The sequence below is a fragment of the Caloenas nicobarica genome, chromosome 15 (assembly GCF_036013445.1).
Source record: "Caloenas nicobarica isolate bCalNic1 chromosome 15, bCalNic1.hap1, whole genome shotgun sequence".
In the NCBI taxonomy this organism is placed as follows: Eukaryota; Metazoa; Chordata; class Aves; order Columbiformes; family Columbidae; genus Caloenas; species Caloenas nicobarica.
Genome location: NC_088259.1, coordinates 15,957,223 through 15,975,297, shown reverse-complemented (window position 1 = coordinate 15,975,297; position 18,075 = coordinate 15,957,223). Strand labels below are relative to the sequence as shown.

The window sequence follows — 18,075 nt, the reverse complement described above, 5'->3', positions numbered from 1 at the left end:
AGAAATAAAATGTTGTGGGTTTTTTTTTTCAATTACTTTGTCAGATAAGTAAAAATGAGGAAGAATGTATCTTCTTACTCTCAAGTATGAAAGTAGATGGGCTTCATTTATTATTTCTATTTTTTTTTTTCTCTTGGGCAGCCACGTGGGCTCTGTTTTCAGAGCAGTTGCAAATATTTGCTTCCTCCGCTCCCTTCTCTGGAGCAGATCTCTACACATGGAAAGTGTAAGTGCTCAAAACTTTTGTTCTTCAGTCCCATCCACTAACCCGTGATGTGCTTATTCCTACAGTAGCTGCAAATAACAAATCTTGCATTGTACCACTCGCCTGAGGACTGCTCATGGCAAAGTTTAGGTCCTGAGGCCTGGGGGATGGTTCCTTATCTTCTGTCGCCTTTGTCAAGTGCTGCTGGTGACGTGGAGCTTTTCACTGTTACTGTAAGTATTTGGTATAGCTGTCTGTATCGAAGTTTTAACTTGAACCCTTTCCACTTCCAAATGTTTTCTCCCTTATCTAGTGCCTTGACAGCCCTTGTAAACATTTACCTAGTGATAAAAGACTTGAGTTTTGTTCAGCCTTTGTGTAGGGCTTTTGTGACTGCTGGTGTTGGGGCAAATCATATGACTTCTGTTCTATACCTTCCTTTCATATATGCGTGACTAGTTTTATTTCTATGGTTCAGTACTTTTCATACTGGCCTATGGAGCTGTGGGAAAGTGACAAAAAGATGGAGAACAGCACTACAGGATCTTAATATTGGTATGCAGCTGAAAGAACCCTTCATCTACTTATCAGTGCACCTGAGTCTGAACGTCTTGTAGTTGGAAGAAATTTCTTTAGTTTGTGCAGAAGCTGACGGCTCACTCCTCTCCTAAAGGAATGCTGAAATTGGTCTGGTATTCTTGAAATGATGTGAGCTTTAAAAATTCGTCCTGCCTGTTTTAAAATTCAGGTGTAGTATATTTCTAACTTCAGAACTTCTATCCAAATGCAAAATGCTCTGAAACTGGAAGAGATTTCAAAGTTACTGACTCTTCTTTAACGTGAATTGTTGTGAGAGCAAGTAACTTTGTAGTATTGCTGCTGAAATTTTTCAGCTGTAAGGTGCTTTGAGTAAATTAGCAAAAATGAGGAGCAAAATCTGAAGGATTTCAGACTGCAAGATTAAACAGTGAAATGGCAAACAGTTCAGTGTAGTATAAATGTGCATATGTGGGGAAAAAAAATCAATTTTGCATATGTAATGGTGAATGCCAAGCACAGTGTTGCTGTACAAAACCATGATTCAGCAATGCTTTCAGTATAGTGTGCAGCTCTAGTTGCTTATTTTCAAAAGGGATGCCAGGCTGGAAAAAAGTGATGTTATCATTATGTTATAGGATGTTTTCAGTATAACAAAACTTAGGAGGAGAGGGCTGATCAACCTGAAAAAGATTGTAAAAAGCAGTAAAGCTGTTTGTAAACAGTTTTGTGTGAGGAAATTAAATAACGGATTGGAAAAGTACAGTTGAATATAACTTCCACTTACCAGCTTTGAGTTATTTGGTTCACAGTGAATTTTATCTCCCTAAGAAGTCATTTTTAAGGAGGATAAAAATATATTGAATCTAGAGGACTCCATTTCATGCAAGGTATACTTCCACAGCATTAGTCTAGTGTTGACCCGACCTCTCTGCAAACGCATCATCTCCTCCAGTGTTCCCTGGTCTGGGAACGTCCGTGGGGCAGGACGGGCTCTGTGCAGCAGGAGCACCGACTGTGCAGCTGGACCGTCTGTATCCATCAGGGTTTCTGCCCCCACCAGCAAGCTTCCATGGCTCAGACCATTTGTCCGAAGTAAAACCCACTGAGAATCAGGGGGATGGGTTATTGCAGGATAAAAGACTAAGGAATGTGTCCTCAGGAATGTGTATATCCATGCAGATAAAGTGAGCTTGATAGGGGGCTTTAGGCTGTATGAGAGCCGAAAGATTAATGCTAATATTGACCTGGACTGAATCCGCAGTGGAGGGGTGGTACAGAAGCTAATCCAGGACACTTTAAGGGAATGAGACTAAAATGCATATTCATGCAAGTCAGCAACACTATTCCTACAAATCACTGTAATCCTCAGTGGTAGTTTTCCTGAACTAAGAAACTAACTGTAAAGGAAGGCTCTAACTTACCCTATTGCTGCCTTCTTGAGGGAGGAATGTCGCTGTTAAGTACCATGCAAGAACACATCTATCCTTGAAATGCCACCAGTACTTCACTTTTTGCAAGGTGATGAGCTCTTAACAAGATTTTTAGGACTTCAGTTATGTTATGAAATTGGAAACTCATGTATGGTTGCAGATACAAAGACTTTCTGGGATTTTCATAAGTAATCAATTGAAAATCCCCCCTTCTTCGGTGTAACAACAGGAGAAAGATTTAGGCTAGTGCCAAATACCCCTTTGAATTTTCTCGTTATCTTAAAACTAGCTGTGGCATTCTAGTTTCAGACCTGTCCGAATTACTTCTGATAAACTTGTGTTCCTTGCAATGCAAGTATCAATATTCAGATACTATTATGTAGTTGTTGCATGTGGTAATGCTAGAGAGGAATAATCAGCTTCAAAGTAGCTTCATAAATGGCTTCCAAGACTAGCATGAGGAAAAATGTGTTGGACGGCAACAGTATTGTTCTTGGGTGCTGTAGAGGTATGTGAGAAATGGTACAGCTGGTTCTTGAAGAGGCAAGATTGTAGCCAAGATTTAAGAATTCAGGCTCCTTGTGCAGCGGTGATAGATCTCTTGTGTACTTTCCCTCTCAAACAGGAGATAAATTTGTCTCTGAGGACTTAATGTCATATGCTTGGTTTTAAAAGTGCTTTAGAAATATGAAGCACAAAGTGATCTGAAGTGCTGTGCTATTTAACCAGCATTTCTTCTTACAGCAATTCAGAAGTGTTGCTAATAAAATACTGTTTCCTGTCCTTCCAATTAACATTCCTTTCTACTTGAACTACCATTTTATTACCTGATAGCATACGGAAATACCTTGCATTTCATCAGTGTGAAAGACTTGTATCAGGCTGTGTGATGTTACATTTAAGAAAGTATATAAGAACATATTTATTGCCCTCACATTTGCTTTCTGCAGGAGAACATGGTTCATTTTCTCTGTGGTGCAATGACTTCTTCATGCTTCCTTTTGAGCACCTGGTAATACCTAGTTACTGATATGGCTTTTTTTCCTAGTCACAGTTGCATTGGTGATGCTGAGAAACAGGGAACAGAGTTTGAGGGACAGACAAGAACAGCAGATGATGCCGAAGGAGCTAGAAAAGGTAGGGACACCATCCAGTGCAAGGGTTCATGCTCGTATAAAAAACATTTTATTGGTGTGGTTACAACAGGCAAAGCTGATGTGCATCATAATCTGGCATGTCTAAATCAGTTTTGAAAATAAATAGCCTATTTATTCAGAGCCGCAAGACAAAACGGAGATAAAAGTAGGAAGCAGATTTGCTAACCAATGAGGTAACAGTCCTAGCATATCGTAGAAAGGAATACTTAATTTTGCAATACATAAGGTAAGGTTACATAAAATGCTTGGACTTGCAATTCAGAAATTTTAAATGCCCTAATAACCTTGTTATTAAGTCTGCCATTCATACGCTTTCTGTCCTGTTCTGTAAAATGAGAAAAGCAGATATATTTTGCAAATTTATGAACAAATGAGCTAAAACTTAATGCAAAAAGACCTACTTCCAAAAGACAATTTGGGTGGTTTATTAAACACTGAAATGTTGTTAACTGTCTTTCAAAAATACCTCAAGTGGTTAGTAACTGGATCTGTATAATGTAGAAAAACTGTTTGGTTTCGAGTCATCCTACAAAGTTATTATATTGAAAAAATGAAGTAATTCAACATGTGGCTTCACTTGTGTTTTGACTGTACTTAAAACTGATAAACTTTTAGGGTAGTGAAGACAGAAGAGTTATTCTAACCATAGAGCTGAGATGCAGAGGTCATGAAGCCATTTGGTTGTAGAAACAGAAATACCATGTATGATCTGTGCTTCTAGCACTGTTTTCTCTTGAGAGGTTTCCCCTGTAGTAAATAGCTCATGGCAGTACATGGCATAGTCTGTGTGAAATCATCAGGAGGAATCAAAGTTGATGTTATACTTTTAAAGGACCTGAAGCATTCCCCTGGTTCCTTGTGTTACTTCTAAATCTACCTCCTCGGGCTCTTCCTCCTATGATAGATAAATTAGTTTTGTAACAATACGTGATGTACAAGATGTTAGGAATATTTCATTCTGATCTGTTAAGGCTTCCCAAATACACTTTCCAAATCTCACCGAAGTTTTATCTGGTACATCTTTCCCCTGATAGAAACACTTCTTTTAAAAATACAGAATACAAACCCTTGGGGTCTACAGCATAAACGGTACCCGAGTGGCTGAGCAGAGAACAGGTCTGTGTTGTTAACTCTGCAAATCCATAGCAAGAAGGCTGCCAGCCCTGGAGAGCTTCCATTGGAACCAGAAATGCAGCGCCCAGAAATGCAACGTGTTTCTCCTCTATGCAGTGCTGGTCAGTGGAAGATCAGGTTTTACAAATACAGTTTTTCAGAGAAGAGGTTTTTAGTCACCATGTGTGTGACATAAAAGGGTCTGTCTGGTGCTGTTGTCAGGATGACACAGACTGGATCCAGCTCACCGTGTTCCTGCTCTTGAGAAAAGACTTGGGGAAACCCCGCAACCTGTTATCTCTTTCATTTGTTGCTTCAAGTACCTCTTCAAGCCTGGTGGCTTTGATCTTCTCAGCAAACTGGAGACTACAAATTTGGGCATTTTCTTATAGATGCTAAACTGAATTTAAATTTCTCCCATTATTCAGCAATAATTTGGTTTTATCCAAAGCCAGGAAGAGCTTTGGATGACAGTGTAGGCTTGTTGTGGCCTTCTGCTCTGCGAGCACTCAAAAGTAGTTTTTATGTAGTATAAAATTCTAAAATTAGATGATTTTCAAACCAATTACTGGGAAATACTGCATAGTGCTCTATATGTCCCTGCTACTATGGAGTCCACTGGACTCTAGTGTGAATCTTCAGTACAGGATGCATGGGACAAACTTTTTCTGAGAGCAGGCTGCTGCTGACCCCTTCCAACTGAGAATGACATTGAGAAGAAACGCTGGTACTGAGAAATCCTCCCCTTGTTCCATCTACCAGTCCTCAACTGATCAGTAGATATCAAGTAGGTCCTGTTTCTGGCTTAGAGGAGGAAGGACAAATAAATTGAGAGCAGATGGCTACTTTTGTCTTGACTCTGACTGCTGTCTTGATCATCTATCCTCTAACAGCTTGCTTTGGTTCAAGAGTGGGTTTTAAAGGAGCCCTATGCAAGGATGAGCATCTTCGGTAGTGAAGAAACATCCAGAAGGCCAAAGGAGAGGCTCTTGAGCTGCAGGTTTCCACGGCGAGTCTCTCAGCTCCGTCTTCAAGGCCAGGATGTTTTTGTGACTTGGACACTGTGTCAGAAGTTCTGCTCTGCCTAAAATGAAACTGAATGTCTCTAACCTCAAGTCTTGCAAACAGGGCACAGAAAATCTGAGCACCTTAAAGCTGCTCTTTCAGCTGCAGCCTTTAACTTCCCAGCGATTAGGAAACAGACACTGAGTCTAGTGCATCTGATCATTGAATCCCAGGATGTCAGGGGTTGGAAGGGACCTTGGAAGCTCATCCAGCCCAATCCCCCGCCGCAGCAGGAGCACCCAGCTGAGGTTACACAGAAGGTGTCCAGGCGGGTTGGAATGTCTGCAGAGAAGGAGACTCCACAGCCCCCCTGGGCAGCCTGGGCCAGGCTCTGCCACCCTCACTGGGAAGAAGTTTCTTCTCATATTGAAGTGGAACCTCCTGTGTTCCAGTTTGCCCCCATTGCCCCATGTCCTGTCATTGGTTGTCACCAAGAAGAGCCTGGCTCCATCCTCCTGACACATCCTCTGCCCTCCGGGCTGCAGCACAGGCTTGTTGGAGCCAAATGCTCTTGGTCATGGAGGGGACGGCTCCTGCCTGTGCTGGGGCTGTACCTGGTGCAGGTTTTGTCGAATCGTTTTCCTATGGCTGAGGTGTCGTGACTTTAAACAAGACCTGTCCCTAAGCCCTAGGCCCTCGTCTGCTCGAGCGGGGCGCCCCGGCTGCCGGCGGCACAGCCCGCGCCGCCGCCTCGCGCCGCAGCGTTGGCGCTCGCGCTGCCGGCCGCGAGGTGCCGCGCGCGGCCCGCTCAGGCGGCGGGAAACGCTGAGGGGGGGGAGCGCTGAGAGAGAGGGGAGGAGCGGCAGCCAGGGGCGGGGCGGCGGCTGCCAGCACCTCGGCCGCGGAGCGGCGAAGAGCTGCAGCGGAGGTGGTGCCGCGGCCGGAGGAGCTGAGGGCAGCGCGGCGCGGCGGCTCGCCCGGGGGGGGGAGGTAGGCGCGGGGAGGGGGCGCCGAGCGGGGGCTGTCCCGGCGCGGGGGCGGTCCGTGAGCTGGGGAGCGAGGGGCGGGCTCGGCGGCGCCGCTCGAGGGGGTGGCTGAGGGGGCGAGGCTGCAGGTGCAGCGCGGCGGGGGCTCCGTGAGGCGAGGGGCGGCGGGCACGGGGCCGCTCGGGCCGGGGGCTCCCAGCGGGAGAGCCTCCGCTCGCCCGGTCAGAGGCAGCGGGGAGCAGCTGCCGCCGGCAGGTGCCTGAGCAGCCCCCGGCCCTGCCCGCCCGCGGGCCGAGGCTCCGGCCCCTCTGTCCCGGGGGCTGCCGGGCTGTGCCCGCAGCTCCGGACGAGCCCGCTGCTCGGTGGTGCTTGTCTTGTTTCCGGCGCCGGCGGGGTGTTCGCGTTCCCTCTGGCTGAGGAGGGCCTGGTCTGCAGGTCTCCCGGGGCTGGGATGCCGTGTTGGACAAAGTTGAGCTACTGCTGAGCTCCCGAATAGCTGAATAAGTGTTTCCGTGCTGCTTTTTTAAAATGACTGTGGCTGCTGCTGTTACTTGATGTTGCAGAAACAAGTCTGCTGGTGATGGTGAGGCTCAAAGCACTGGTGTGATCGAGTGGAACGATGCTGAGTTTGAGGATCTCGGATGCGCTCAGTTACCCTGGTGTGGCTGCTCAGCTCCATCAGGATGGTGACAGTGGTGACCCTGCACAGCACTGTCACCGTCCTGGTAACGGATAGGGGACGCTTGAGAGCCCTGAGGGCAGAGAGAGAGGTTTTGAAGTTGCATTTTGTAGGCGAAGACATTCTCCCACCCACCCCCAAAAAGAGAGGAAGGCTGCAAAAACCGAAGAAGGGAGCACTTGGGAATATCCCCTTTTCTGACCTGCAGGAAGCTCCTATCCCACTTGAGCCTGGTGGTGGTACAAAGTGAATAGCATTCTCTGTGGGCAGATTATTTAAAATTTTCTCTTGTCAATATAAAATACACTCTTAAATCAGTCTTTAAAACAGCTTTCCCTCACTCACCCCCTTCCTTCATTTTGGCAGTAAAATGTTGATATGATTTATTTTTGTGTCCAAGAAAAAAAAAGAGAAACTCTAATTCAGTTTCACTATTAAGAGATTTTTTTTTCCTGTGCTTCTCTCTTGACATCATCACTCCCATCAATTTCATCTCTCCATATGGAGTTATCTATGATTTGCAATGAGCTAGACCACTCACACACATCCAAATGTTGGGATCTTTTTGCTTTTCTGTTCAGCATTTTCAAGATGATATAATGCTTAGTCCATGATACCCACGTAATTTTCATATGGTTAAACCACTGATAGCCTTTGTCTTACTTCTGGATCAAGATCTGCTTCATTCGTCGTTTATACATCTATAGTGGGCCAGAAACAAGTATCGTTAATGCTGTTAACAATTACAAAAATGAATTTTCAAGCTTGATTAAGATGACATTGCAAAGTGAACAACTTAGTAGGGAATAAGTTTCATTAAAGTATTAGTTCATGTCAGCTGGATTGTATTGGTTTTATCAATTGCCACTCAATCTGATGTTAAATAAGAAATAAAGAAGACCTGCCAATTAATAAAACAGGTTTTCTGTATAGTGTTGCATGGCAGGCTATGTATTTTTGGACTCGAGCGCCAAGCCTGTTAGTTCTTACAAGGAACACAGAAACAACTTGTGTTCTTTGCTACTTGCAAGTCATTCTGCTTCCTTCAGGCATCTTCGGCTGAAATTACATGTGTTTTGACACAGACCTCTCTTGAATCTTGCACGTATTGGTAGCTTGCTCAAAGCAGTGATATAATTGAGGTATTTTCCTCCTTGGGGATTAATCACAGTTTTTGTCTTCTTAAATGATTCTTCCTGTAGGCCTTGGCTTGCTAGCTCAGCTCTGTCACATATCACAGTGGTGTGGAAATCAGAACGAGGGCTTTCAGTTCCTTTTCACAAAGAGTTGCCTTAGTTTTGCATTTTTAAAATTTTTTAATTTAGCATATAAGTCCCGATTTTCATTGTGATTTTTGATTTTGTGTAGCAGTTGTAGCAAATGAGACTATGATAATGATGAATGCAAAATAAGAAGAGAAACAAAGACATTTAAAGGGAAGTGGTGAGAGCGGGATATTACTATGGGTACAGTATATACTACATGAGAGAAAGTCTGAAAACTAACCTTAAAGCCAGACTGTGTATTTTTGCCTAAGTTACAAACTGAAGTCGTGGTGTTAATTTTATTTTGTTTTCTTTCCATAAATAAACAGGAGAATCAACAGTGGATATATGGGTACATTAAAATGCCATCTGGAAGTGGTGCTGTTGTGCCTTTGGCTAAGGTTTCACGATACCTTAACACCGCTGTTGAAAGATCCAAGATGTCTCTTCCCCTCGCTACCTGTTTTCTTTGTCAGTGTTGCCTTAAAATGGCTGTGTAATGAATAGAGTTCAATAACTGATCTGAGATAAAATGATATGGCAAAAGAATTAATGGTTAGTTTTCAACCTAGAACAACCCTGATTCATTCCACTGTGAATGTCTGTCCTCTCACGTGCAAAGGGTTGGCTTTAGGGGCATAAGTGAGTGATGGAAAAGGATGGGATACTTCTGTTGCCAGCTTATATAATTTTAAAGTGATTGTGAAATTATAGTCTTAACTAAGAAGCACTTGTCACCTCATATTTTCATCATAACTTTGAAATGTGTTCAGTGGATTTTCTTTCAGATCTTAATGATAAATATACAGTGAGTTCTATCATCAGCTGGAAGGAGCTTGTATGGTGTGTTTAGTAAGTACCTAATTACAGATGATGGTAAATATATTGTTGATACTGCAATTTGCAACAGGCTCCTCTTAACCATTTTGGAAGTAGTCTTAAATACCTTGAGCCCTTAGAATGTTATTTTTCTCCTTTGCAATTCATATGAGCTGCTGTTTGTGGTGGAGTCCTTTTTAAACATAGTATTTTGGCTTTTTATGCCTAGTGTGCTTTTATAGTAGCATGCCTTGCAGAAATAGTGTTAAGTGGTTTGTTTGCATCTATTTTCTATTGTTTCTTACTATTGTCTTCTTTCTTTTAGGCTGCGTAACACTCTAGAGTAAAAATTAAGGACTGTGAATCTGGTTTGAATTAACTTATTCTCAGTGGTGCCAATAAACTTTGCTTTTGTCCTCCAGCACATGCTACTCCAACATTTGAATATGAACATTATGAATGCAAGATGCTTATGGTAGACTTTGGAAGGGCTGGTAATGTCAGCAAGTGACTTGTCTGCAGCATGTCTGCAAGTTTAGTCAGAGCAGGAGAGTAACCTATACAGCTAATGCAATTTCTTTAAATGGATGTTTCTTTAATGCATCACCTGTCGAATTAGTGGAATTTACACCTGCGTTACAGTCATTCCTTTAATGACTGCTACCATTCAATGGCCTTTTCAAAGCTGTAAGTTTGATATCAGTTTTGGACATGTGGCTACATCAGTGGCTTCAGGCCTGTGAAGCTGACTGTGCAGACTTGCCAAGAAATATTGGGATTTGATAGAATTGTTCTGTAGGCCATCTGATGCTTGCACCACCCACTGAGCTTGCTCTGCTGTAAAATACACTTAACAAAAAAGCTAGGAATTATGTTTCTCTGCCTTATGAAGACCTCAGGAAATCAGACCCTCGGAGTCAATGCTTACAAGTTTTCCAGAAGTTAAATGTATTATAGTAATGTGGAATCACTGGGAACTCTTATGAATTTTTCTGTTGTTTAGCAGTGATCTTTTCAGAGTTAGCCTATGTGCAGTGGGAAAGAAGAGCATTCTTTCTGAAGAGAAATTAGTTGTGGAAATTCTGTTCCTTTATTTAAGCATGCGAAGGAGCAGCAGAAGGAAAACAGCTTTTCCACACAGAAATCTTTAGCTCAGATAGACATGGAACAGGTTGTTAGGGGCCTCATCTGAGCTGGAAAGTTGACTTGGGCTCTGCAGAGAATGATATTTGCTCCATTTGTGTGGAATAGGCTTTATAAAGTAAAAGAGGAGTTGCATGCCAGTGCCCGTCTTCAGTCCACACGAAGCACAGCCTTTGGGGTGAACTTAGATGGATGCTGCTCTTAATATTCGCTTAAGTCTAAATGAAGAATCAAGTCTTTTCCATTCTGCCCCTTGCTGACAAAGTCCATTTGTCTTCTTACCTATTCTTCCTCTGCTGGCATCCTTTCTTCTATCTAATGCCTTGTCTTGATAGCAACTCCTTTTGCCATGTTGTTCCAGACAAAAGTGATTGTACCTGTTTTGGGAGGTCCTTGGGCACTTTTAAAATGGCAAGAAAATCCTGGAGTTAGCCCAACTGTTGGATTGAAAACTACAATTTGAATTTCAGAGGCAACTCAGATTTCCGTAGTTTAATTACCAGGTGAAAGGAAAATAAACTTTATTTAGGAAGGAGATAATTCCTTACAGCCCAGATGAAAAATGGTAAAGTGGTCTGCTCAGGCAGCCCTTGCTCTTGTTCTGTTTTTATGATGACCATTTAAGCGAAATAGCCCAACACATGGGACAACTTCCCTTTGTTTGGCTTTATTTAAAAAAAAAAAGTTTTCATCAGGTTCATTATTTTAATTTTGGAGAATCTGAGGTGCAGTTAGGATAGGAGAATATTATGTATTTATATTATTTAAATTGCAGTGCAAACGCAGGATTTGGGTGACCTTTTAATTTTACTGATTTCCATCTCCTGTATTTGAACTCTCATTATTCCATTTTTTTAAAAAAACCCATGCTCAGAATAGAAGGTTTGTTCTCCCTGTAGTTGCAATTCTTTGCTGGGATTCTGTGAACAACAGTCTTTAATTGTGAACTCTAGTGAAGAGTGCAGGTCCAGCAGCTGTCAGCCGTGCAGCGCTGGGAGTGCCGCAGCTCTTGGCTCTGGGCAGGCCCTCGGGGAGCTGCGGAGTTTTCGTGCAGTTCTGGCTCCTTTTCCCATGTGGGAAAAGCATTTCAGCGGCTGTCCAAAACCGCCGTTCTGAGCCGCTCTTGGTTTTCTTTCATAGTGTTCTACTTCTGAATAGTCAAAATGTGTGTTTTGGTGTGTGCTCGTCAGGTATTTGCTAATGGGTTGGGTTTGGGGAGTTTTAACCAGTTTTCTATTGGTGAATAACGTGGGCTGTAACTTCAAATCGTCTTCTCTAAGTCACGCTTTGCTTCTACATCCAAGTGCAAATGTTAGAATAAACCTTCCTGCTTTAAAACTTGAGTAAGATGCTTGGCAAGGAACTTTTGCTGAAATACGCGTTGACACGATAGGCGTAAAGGCTGCTGGCAGAAAACTCCTTGTGAGATCTGGAAACCTGGGTGGCCGGAGATGGTGGGGACATCCCTTGGGTCACCTGCTAGTGTGGAGGGAAAAGTCCCTCCCAGAGCCTCCAAATTTTACATTTCTCAGTACTGCGAGTTCTTGCGCATCTGGTTTTTGGACGTTTGGAGCTGGGGATGTGGTGGTTGCCAAACAACTCCCCGGTAGCACGGCAGATGAGGTCCCAGCTCGTCCTCAGGCCCTGTTCTTCTCCCCCCAGGTGAAAGAAGCGGGAGAGACGCTTGACGAGCTGCCGAGGGGGCCGGCCGAGCTCCCCGGGACAGCGGCCCCGCTCCGTGGCCCGGGCCCGTGCGGCCGCGCCGCCGAGGGCGGGCAGGCGGGCGGCGCGCGGGGTGGCCATCTTGCCGCCGCGGGCCGGGCTGCGGCGCTGCGCCGCGCCCAGCAGGTGGCGCTAAGGGCGGCGGCGGGAGCGCCCCCGGAACCACCAACTGCGCGCTGCGCCCGGCCCTTCCCGTCACCTGCGTGGTGCTGTGCAACCTCCCCAGAAGGCCGCTCGCGGGGACAGCTGCACTGGACTGATGCGCACACAGGCGGTGTGGTACGGCAGCATTCACGGGCACCAGCTACGAATTCAGGCCGCCCGCGCGAGGTGCCGTACAAACGCATCGAGCTAGTTGTGTCTCCAAAGAGCCTGCAATGAGAGTGTAAGAGAGAAGTTCACATAGGTGGAGTAACCGAGTGGGGAAGTGATGGGGTTGTGACCCATACGCTGTGCAACATTTGTAAAACAGCGGTTGTCTTTGCCATTGTCAGTGCCTAATTGTTTGAGATAAACCATTTAGAGCAAGAGGTTTGTGGTACTACATAGCTTACCCTTGGCTTTCGGCGTAAAGTAGCGCTGTCTGAAGGCTATTTGGGTTATGTTGTTCATGTCAAAATAATAAATGTGATTTTTGAAGTCAGCTTTTTCTTCCTTAGGCTAAAAGATATAAAATTAGGTAGAGGAACTCATAGCACATTTGAACCCTTTCTGACTGTTTCATAGAGCACTAGTTCAGATAGCATGGATCAAGTTTACCTAGAGGGACTTCCTCTTACAGTCGTTGATGCGCTGACCGTCTTGTCTTCTACCAGCCCTTACCACATTTTTCTTCTGTCTTGAGGCATCTTTTATAATGCATGTGTCACTGGCAAATAAAATGGTTGCTAATTGTATTGAATGCACTTCTAATGGCAAGAAGTGACCAGCCAACAACTCCTGGAAGACTTGTTCCTTATGAGCTATTTTGTTGGGTGGTTCTTAGGAATTATATAGATAAATGGAGAGGGATAGAATAAAGTGAAGCAGATAAGAAAACTACATGGTAAATGTCTCTTAGGCAGTTGAAAAGCAATTTCCTGGCTTTATTCTTGCCAGCATTAGTGCAAATGAAAGACATTGGTGTGCTCACCTTTCTGCACATGTTCTTCTGTTTACAGAACTAATGCCAATATTGCCTTCTAAGCATCTTTCCACTTTTCTGTTCATGTGTCCCGGTGTTGTTTAGAGAAATGTGCTTACTCTCAAGGACAGAACTCCTGAGTCACAGTAGGTGGCCCCAAAGCAGTCTGGTGTGGTCTGCAAGAACCCATGGAAAACTCAAATTAACATACTTTTGTTGTGCGACAGGTCTTTCTTCCAGCCTGGATGTGGATTCTGCATAAGAGAAGTGAGGCCATCATCCTTGTTCTAGGCAAATCAGTCAGCAATACAGCCAGTTATTAATGCTCTTTTGACTTCTATTAGAGGTTCCTGGTTTTGTTGTTGGCATGTCTTGCTTATGGAAAGGAGGCCTCATTGCTTCCAGAAGGACGTGACATCGAGTGGAAAGAAACAAAAGCTTGGCTCATCAAAGCCTCATATGGTTTAGTAGGGGACTTAAAAGGAGAAATAGGTGCCTTGTACGAATGGTTCAGTATTAGTGGCTGTTGAAGCAGATGTTTTTCCATTCAGCTTTTGACAAAAATAGCTATAAAGGAGCATGTGAACCTCAGAGCATGCAGTCTATTTTTTGATACATCTTGGCATACATTTGTCAGCTTTAGATTCTCTAGTACAGCAGATTTAGTCTGTGAAAAATGTAGAATACAATAGATTGGTTTCTTGGGCCAAAAAATCCTTAGAGTTCATTCCTGAAAGGTGATGATTGCTTCAGTGATACGACGTCACCTGCTCAAAGCAAGTGGTTTGAATCAATAGCTCTTCACTGCTGATTGTGTTCTGTCTGGTTTATTCTTAAATTCATTCACTCAATTCTTCTGTTTGGGAGCTTACACTAAGATTTTGTATGTACCTTATGATTTTTCCCATCAGTCAGGCATGCACCTTAACTTTTTTGGCTCCAATATAGGGAAGATGGTAAGCTTGTTCAGGTAGATCCAGTGAGCTTTTCAATTTCCTGTGAGACTTCTTGTCTTGCCAACCTTTTCTACAAAACCCACTAACTTAGTTTCAATACACTATCTTTGCATTGCCCCGAAAACATTTTTCCACAACCTGCAGGCTGTGAATAATTCCCTGGTGTGCAGATTACTGACCTTATCTGGGAACATCAAAGCACTGCAGTCAGTGTGCTGATTCTGTGCCTTCTCTCCAGTACCTGCAATGCAAGGTTCCTTTCGGCAGCACATCAAGTGGTATCTGGGAATCTGATAAATACAATGTAGTATTTGAACTGATTACAGCTTCTGTGCCTAGCAATAACTTGTCTTTTGTCTATGCCGACAAAAGGCAAGAGGAATCTTGCTTTTTTCAACTGGGCATTAAGTATTCACAGAGAGGGATTTGGCTTTTCTCCTTTGAGTGTGCTGCTGCTTTTCACTTACAAGTACTCTTGATGTATACATTTGAATATTGCAATGAGCAAAAACCTGGATTCTCAGTGCTAGGAAGATAAAATGTTATTTCCAGTGTCACACTGTTGTACTTGGCTAGGCACAGCATGGCACAGCACTTCAAATGGACACTCGTACAGGAGGTAAGTTGCAGTGACAATGTAAATACAGTTCAGCATGCATCGCACTTGCCATGGAAGGAGCATCTTGCAATGAAAAGGCTGTGCTAGAAGAATCTTAGTGCCAGTCATTTACCTCTTTGTGATGTCTTCCTTAGGGCACTGACTTCAACAAAGTAAATTAATGTCTTCTAAGTGGCTTCAGAGCCAAGTGTAATTATCAAATTCTGCTTTTTAACTGAACTATGATTTGAACCAGTGACACACAGGCAAAAAAAATTCAGACTCTCATATATGCTGATCTTATATTGTTTCTATGGGTCATTGCTGGTTGCCTTTTTAGATACAATTATTTGTGGTTCTCGTATATCTTAATGATTGAAAGTGATATCTATTCAGAGATGCATGGCTGGTTTAGTTACATGTGGGAATTCACTACTTCCATTTCTTTGGCTCCTAATCCTTGAAGAGGATGTATGGATAGATACGAAATCTCAGCTTATATTTGATACTCCTCTTTTTTTTTTTTTTTTTTTTTTAATATGTATGTTGATATTCCAGCATACTCACCAGTTTATAAAACCACAGGTTAGTGGTTCTGAAACCACTGAACCTTCTTGCAGAACTTGCTCCAGGGAAATTAATGTGTTTGTAAATCTTGCTTTGTTATGGCTCCACAGCCCAGCTGCCAACTGCTTATCTTTGTCTCATGGACTTACACTTTGGGAACCTCCTCCCTGAGGCACTGGGTGTGAAACCTGGTTTCATCACTAGGGAAAAGAGAGAAAGAGGTGGTTTTGTTTGGTTTGCTGTGGCCTGAGTTTGCTGACTTCTCAGGAACATACCAACCTCAGCTTTCTCTTCTCACCACTGAGCTGCTCAGTTTACAGTGGTTACTTGTGATCCTTTTATGCTACTCTGTGTTAACATATGGTATCAAAGACTGGAAAAGAATACAGAGAGATCCTTTCGAAAAAGTCCCTGTGACAATTAGACTTTCCACAGTGTATTTGACTTGTGGCTCCAGCTACTTTTTTTGTTTCCTGAAACAGCGATAGTTTTTATAAAATACAAACTAAAAAGAATCTGTGCTTGTCACTGCAGCGTATGCAAGGATCGGCTCTCACTGCCCTACATGCAATGTGCCATTTCTGGTTTGTGTTCCAATTCATCATTCATACTCTGGTTGTGCTGTCTCCTGACTTTGGCGCTGTTGGTTTCCTACCTCCTTGAGCTTGGTCTTGCTGACTTGAATTAGAAGACAAAGCTGAATCAAACCCTCCCTCCTCCAGTTAGCATAGTAAAACCTAGTGAGAGGAATACGAGTTTGATTTGGTTTGTTTTTCTTATGGACTGCTGTGCTCTGGTGCTTGTGCTGAGCACTCAGCTAAATCAGCACTAAGATAAAGTAAAATACATTGTACAAGGGGAAATAAATCTTGTTTTAAAATGTGGGGTTTCAGACCAGTCCGGCTTCCTCTGGCTCAGGAGAGGTTGCTGCACCAAGAGAATCATTTCCCTTTGTCATGTGCTGACTCCTCTTGAACTCCTCTGTTGCAGTGGTTCTGCAGACTGCTGCAGAATGACTCTTCTTGAATTGTATTTGCATATCATTTCCTTTCATCACAGGCTGCTTGCTGGCAAATCAGCTCTCCTGTGTCTTGTATTGCTTGTTTGCTTTTACCCTCAAAGACAGATAGTTTAGATTTGTTCCGTGTCTGCTCTGACCTTCTGTTGATAGTTTTTGTACCAGGTCTGTACATCATCTCCCTCTTTCTGGCTCTGTCTCAAGCTGTGTTATATTTCCAGCAGTTATCTAGCGGTTAGCTGCAAGAGTGGCTCTTCCGTAGTCCTTTCCCAGACCAACATTAGCAAACGCGTTTGTTGCCTTAACTTCGGAAAGTCCAGGCTCAAATTTTAGTCTGATGTAGTTTACCCAAGTATGAACCTCATCTCAGACAGATCACCAATCTGGTTTTCCTATATTCTTTATGATTGAGGAGCTTTTTTGCCCACTGTTGACCCAAAGCAATTTAATAGAACAAACCTGGAATTCTTCTGCTTTGGCTCCTTCATTAGGTATTAATTCTGTATTTTTATTTACTGTTAGAAAATATGTCTGATTTCATTCATAGAGATCCTGCCGGAGTGTCTGTGCTCACTTTCTGTTGGGTATAAAGTCCATACTGTAAAGATAACAGTGTGTCTGTGTGTACAGCTGTGTCACTGCTGGGAGAGGTGTCCGTGTGTATATTTGGTGGATGTGGTGCTGAGACCAGTTGGTTTGAGTCATTACTATTTTGATATGTCTGTTTGATCTCCTATTGTAGAACACTTATAGCACTATAAAAGCACTTGATCTGCATGTAGTCATTCTGGTAATAAAAATGCCATAAAATCTTACTACGAGTAATTTTATAGCTTTGTCTATACTCAGATTTTTAAAACGCAATTTCTTAAAACAAAACCAAAAACCAAACACACAAATTAGTCATATGATCATCAGTAAAATGTCTAAGTGCCTATTAGAGTTTATAATGCATATTCCATGGATTCAATTACTTATAGTGGGCATTTGTGCTTTATTGGCGATCCAGGATTAAATCTCAAAATGCCCAGAAAATTCCCTGCAGTATTAGCCCAACTCCAGATTCTCACTGTTTTAGCTAAAAGATCCTTACTCTTTCCTATGAAGTTGAAGGAAGAATATCTTCTACTCAGTCTTTGGGGCAAAAATTTCTTTTGAAGGGATCCATATTCCTTTGTATTCTTTAAGTCTATTAAAATTGTTGGATGTGGGAGTCCTGCCATTGACTATTGTTTTTTGGAATGTCTCATGGATTACTTGAGAAAGTAAGTTCTTTTCCCAATCTCTCCTTGATAACATACTGCAAAAGGACCCTTGTGATACCTTTTCTGGATAGATGTTTTCTGAAATATTCATGTGAAAAAAATAGTGTAGTGTTTATCTTCAAAATTCATCCTCATGTGAGATACTTTTTTTTCATGCAGCTTAGAAGTGATACGTGCCAGATCCTGGACGAGACCATTCCGCTCATTAAAGACAAGCTGATGGAAATGTACCACATCTATGCCAAAGTTGATAAATTAGAGGTTTGTTCATTGCATTAGAAAATTTATATCCTTCTCTTTATGTGTTTTATAGGTTAATTGTGCAGGTGTTTAAATGTTTATGGCTCTCTGTGGTCTTATGTTTGTTTTTTAAATCAACATGTTTACCCATGGTTCAGCACATATAAGTGTTTATGGGTTTGGAACATCGCTGAGTAATTTATTGCTGTGGATTCTACAATTCCTAATGATAGCTTAAAAGCAT

The 18,075-nt window shown here is 42.9% G+C and overlaps 1 protein-coding gene across 1 annotated transcript in view; it reads left to right on the top strand.

Moving 5' to 3' along the window:
• The first annotated feature begins 6,358 nt into the window (after positions 1-6,358).
• BCAS4 (breast carcinoma amplified sequence 4) overlaps positions 6,359-18,075 on the top strand; it is a 54,618-nt gene continuing 42,901 nt past the window's right edge. Inside the window, exons 1-2 of the mRNA XM_065645407.1 lie at positions 6,359-6,440; positions 17,751-17,852. Coding sequence (XP_065501479.1) covers positions 17,811-17,852 — 42 coding nt within the window. The 5' untranslated portion in view covers positions 6,359-6,440; positions 17,751-17,810. The remainder of the gene's footprint in view (positions 6,441-17,750; positions 17,853-18,075) is intronic.